This window comes from Chenopodium quinoa, unplaced genomic scaffold (genome assembly GCF_001683475.1).
Source record: "Chenopodium quinoa cultivar QQ74 unplaced genomic scaffold, ASM168347v1, whole genome shotgun sequence".
Taxonomy (NCBI): Eukaryota; Viridiplantae; Streptophyta; class Magnoliopsida; order Caryophyllales; family Amaranthaceae; genus Chenopodium; species Chenopodium quinoa.
The window spans coordinates 2,094,300-2,099,273 of record NW_018742914.1 but is presented as its reverse complement, the minus strand read 5'-3'; the positions used below and the strand labels follow the sequence as shown (position 1 = coordinate 2,099,273).

Genomic DNA, 4,974 nt, shown 5'->3' with positions numbered 1-4,974 from the left:
CTCACGTGGAAATGGAAGGAAAGGAGAATCAATGCCCACAAATTTAGAGGGCAACAAATATGAGTGTATGGGCATGAGAGTTGGACATAAATGAGGTGGAAGAGAGAGAAAGTAATAAAAAATATGATGGCCATCATTAGCTTGGGCATCCATTGGATATGCTCTACACCTTAACCCACGTAATGCAATTTGAATTTGAATGATTTAGATTTTAGAACTTACCTTTTTAAATTTCATTTTGTTTTTTTGAATTTTCAATTTTCAATTAGTTCCTTTAGCAAGCTTTTCCACTCACGCGCGTCGCACTTCCAAAACAAAAACAATAACAATAACAAAAGCAAAGCCATTCATTCCATTTATTTCCTTCATTCTGTAATCCAAACTTTCGAATTTCCACATTTCAAATTCCAATTCCAATTCATTCAGCGACGACAATGGTACGCTCTTTTCTCTAATTTCTCCATTTTTTATTATATTTTTATGTGAATCTTAGGTTTTTGCCTTTTGCGAACTTCGATTTTAATTTTTTTGTCGTAATTTGTTGTAATTGCGCTACTATTATGCATTTCTGATCTTGCTATTTGAACAACTATGTCCGATCTATTTGATTTTGTAATTTCTGATTATTGATATTCAAATTGTGGGGTTTTGTAGATTTTCGATTTTTTTGGGTTATTTTGATGTAGGTTTTTTTGGGTAATTGATTATTTTTGCGATATCTACCAATTTATCTTGTATACTGTGTTGCAATTTGCTTGATCAGAGAAATCCATGTAAATTATGGAAGATAATCTTTACCCTTTAGTATCAATTGCTGTTAGAAGTCTTGGAACCCTCGGGGGTACAATCCGTTCTTCATTTTACGAGCGTTTGAAGGTTCGGATACTGACCTTAATCTGCTAATCATTTAGCATTTCATGAATCTTGTATATGAAAGGTTGAAGAGTGTGTAATGAAGATGATTTAGAAGCTATGGTAATGTTAGTCTAGGAGTATATGTTGTCAAATGTCAAATTGGAGGTGGAATTGCATCAAGGTTGTGCATAGCATGACCATCAAGGCTTTAACTCTGTTAAGATACTCTGTAATTGGTTTATTATTCGGCTTGACTACGAGCTAGAATTGAATGTGGGGTTGTAAGATATCCTCATTAGAGGTGGAATTGCATCAAGGTTACGTGCATAGCATGACCATCAAGGCTTTAACTCTGTTAAGATACTCTGTAATTGGTTTATTATTCGGCTTGACTACGAGCTAGAATTGAATGTGGGGTTGTAAGATATCCTCATTAGAGGTGGAATTGCATCAAGGTTATGTGCATAGCATGACCATCAAGGCTTTAACTCTGTCAAGATACTCCGTAATTGGTTTATTATTCGGCTTGACTACGAGCTAGACTTGAATGTGGGGTTGTAAGATATCCTCATTAGATGGCTATTTGCCGTTTCATGATTTTCAAGTTGTAATTATATCTTGTCAATATACAGTCTTGAGACTTTAGCTCTGCTAACAATAAATTTTTTGTGTACGGCTTTCTTGTCTAGTTATGATTGGATCCCATTTACTTGTTTAATCTTGCATTTTAGCTTATGTTTAGCATTTTTAATGATTTATTGGATATTTTGGTGGCAGGATGGACATGATTCAGATGAACCTAAGCAAAATACCACTGATATGGCTGCATTTGTAAGTTGTTTGATATTTGTCTGGATTACTTGGATGTTTCATCCTTAAAGCAAATTTTTCTTTATATTCTCTTTTCATGTAATTTCATATTTTTTCAAACGCCCTTGGACATATTTATTTATTTATTATTTTTTTTAACATCCCGATTTCTCTGCAAAGAACTATTTATTTGTATATAGCTTCATATCTAGGGCTGGCTGTAATGTTATATTTCAAGGAAATTGCATCTTGATTAATCTCACAGTGTTGAATTTGATTGATTGCATTTTTCCTATTGTGAATGTAACCTTGTACCATACATGTTACTAACTGTATGTCTTTGTGCTCTCTGATAGTATTGCTCTGTAATACTTATGATTTATGTTTGTTTTTCAGGTGCAAAATCTTCTTCAGCAAATGGTAATTGGTGCTTCATTCCCCTTATAATGTATGCTAATGCCGTTGTTGACAATAATTTTTCTTTTGCAGCAAACCAGATTTCAAGCTATGTCTGAGGGCATTGTGACAAAAAATATCCTTTTTATTCATCTCTTAAGCATTACTGAGTATATAATTGAGTTTGGTACATCTGTTGAAATTTAGGCTATATATAAAGAAATATTCCTTCATGGGCACATTTCTCTTTTATTTGGGCATTATCAGTTATAATCCAAATTTTCTTTTTTACTTGCGTTATACTCTGTACAATTGATGAGGCAGTGTTGGGTGCATTTACTGAGACTTAGGCTGTGAAATATATTTATTTCCTTTCTCTGTGTGCTTTTGTTTTAGTTCGTCTAAATTTACTTGAACTTTGCTTACCAACTGAATGTTGTGCAAGACCATCATTGATTGCTTACCTTAGTTGCTAGTTTGTTTATCTGGCTAGTGTTTTTATCTTTTCATGGGGACAGAGTTTCAGAACTTTCGTCTTTCTATGACATGATTAAGATTACTGCACCATATACTTCCAGATTGTTTTATTCTTAACCACAATTGCACTAGATGAGATGGGTAATCGTATCGATGAACTAGAGCAGAGCATTAAGGATCTGAAAGAAGAAATGGGACCAGAGGAGTCTCCCTCTCCAGTGCCAGCCTCGAAATCTAAGCCTGATGATTCCAAGCCAGAGGATTCTTCTATTAACACCGAATGAAGTCAATCAAGGATTCAAGGTGCCTACTTTCCATTGGTTGTTTTTGGGATCTCACTATGTTCTGATATTAACATTTCTCAAGAAATTTGTTCTTGAATCAATGCTATGAAGTTTGAACCATGTGTGTCACTGGAGATCTATTGTGTGTAGCTTAGTTGCCTGTTTAGCAGTTACCAATATTCTTGACTTGATGTGTGAAGAGGTGATAGTTAATGATCTATTGTATCATAAGGGAGTTCGCAGCCCTTGATATCTATCCTTGATATATGAAGCAAATGTCTCGGCTACTAGCACCATCTTGTTCTTTCATCGTCTGCTATTCCTCAGTTTTGGCCTTGCCAATTTCGGTTGTTACGGAGTATCTGTCAACCATATGTGAATATGTGATGCTTATGAGTCTAATTCGATTGCTGCTGTTTGCGAGGCTGCAAACATATTGAAATTGGTTTAAAAGCTTTGCAAGTCAGTAGGAGAATAAATCATGGACTTAGATTTGCTTTTGTTTTCAGGAATTCGACAACAACTTATGATATCAGACAGTCAGTGTGGTAGTACCCTCAAAATTACGAATTGACTCTTTCATTTATACTTACTACGAAGTATAAGCTAAAGTAACCTGATAATAATAAATACTCCATATTAGTGAATATAATCTTACAATAATATATATATATATATATATATATATATATATATATATATATATATATATATATATATATATATATATATATATATTTCCTCCGTTTCGCATTATGTACAACAAAATGAGTTGCACTTTTCCCAAGAAGAAACTTGTAAGGGAGATTAATTAAGGAAAGAGCAAATAATTAAAGTCATAAAAGAACACCAACACCACCACCAAACACACCTTGCTGCCACCATAAACCACCAAACGCAGCAACCACCAAACCTGCAACCACCCATACCCACAACCACCCAAAACCACCCAGACCCACAACCACCCAAAACCGACCAAACCCACAACCACCCAAAACCATCCAGACCCACAACCACCTAAAACCGACCATACCCAGAACCACCTAGACCCACAACCACAACCACCCAGACCCACAACTGCCCAGACCAAAAACCGACTAGACTCACAACCACCCAAAACCGACCAGACCTACAACCACAGAAAAAACCGACCAGGCGCTACCACCAAACCCGCAACCTCGTAACCTCGGCCCTCCCCTCTCCCACCCAGTCAACCACCAACCACCCACCGTCTCCCCACTCACCGAAACCCACAAGTCCACAACCACCCACTCACCTTCCCCCTCCCCAAAATCACCACCAACCACCCTAAAATGTGCAGAAAAAAAACTAAAAATTTGAAAATATTACCTCCTCATTGCTAATTTGGGGTTTATTTGGTCAAATTTGACCATAAAACTCTAGATCTAGAGTTTTCATGGTTATATTAGACTATAAAAACCTCGACTTTAAGCTTTAATGGAAGAGGAAGTGGCTACAACGACTTTAATGGAGGAAGTGGCGGCAACGACTTTAATGGAGGAAGTGGCGGCAACCCGATCTAAAGGTGGTGGTGGTGGTGTGGTGGTTGTGAAAGAAGAGAGAAGTTAGTGGTGAGGGTGGCTTGAAAGAGAGGAGAGAGAAAATAGGGTGGTGGTGGAATGGTGGTTGTTAGAGAAAAGAGAGGGGAGGTGAGGGTGGCTTGAGAGAGAGGAGAGAGAAAAAGAGGTGGTGTGGGTGGTGGATGTGGTTGTGAGGGAGGAGAGAGGAGTGTTGGTGTTATTATTAAGGGTTAATTAAGTTAGGTTAATAAGTTAATGACATGTAGTTAATGTGTTAATTGGATTGAAGTAAGGGTCATTTAGTAAATTTACTCAAAAAAATTTTACTATATAAGGAAACTTTTTTTTTTGTTGCACGTAACTTGTAGCATCCCAAAATAGCAAATGTTGCACATAATACGTAACGGAGGAAGTATATATTTTCCTTGTGAAAACACATATGAGAATGCACACAAGAAACTACTTACGTAATTTAATGAAGTAAAAAATGACTTTTCTCACGGGTAATTATTAAATATAAGGATTGTTTCGGGGTTTTCTGATGTCCTGCGGGAGAGTTACAATTCCGAGACTGGAACCGGACGCCTGTACCTGCAAAACAAACGGATGCT

At 36.6% G+C, this 4,974-nt stretch overlaps 1 protein-coding gene across 1 annotated transcript; it reads left to right on the top strand.

Annotated features, from left to right (window-relative positions):
- The first annotated feature begins 248 nt into the window (after positions 1-248).
- LOC110727855 (heat shock factor-binding protein 1-like) lies at positions 249-3,131 on the top strand. Its single transcript, XM_021907434.1, has 5 exons — positions 249-437; positions 1,633-1,686; positions 2,062-2,085; positions 2,155-2,197; positions 2,668-3,131. The coding sequence occupies exons 1-5, from the start codon at positions 435-437 to the stop codon at positions 2,820-2,822; spliced, it is 279 nt and encodes a 92-aa protein (XP_021763126.1). The 5' UTR covers positions 249-434; the 3' UTR covers positions 2,823-3,131.
- The last annotated feature ends 1,843 nt before the right edge of the window (positions 3,132-4,974 follow it).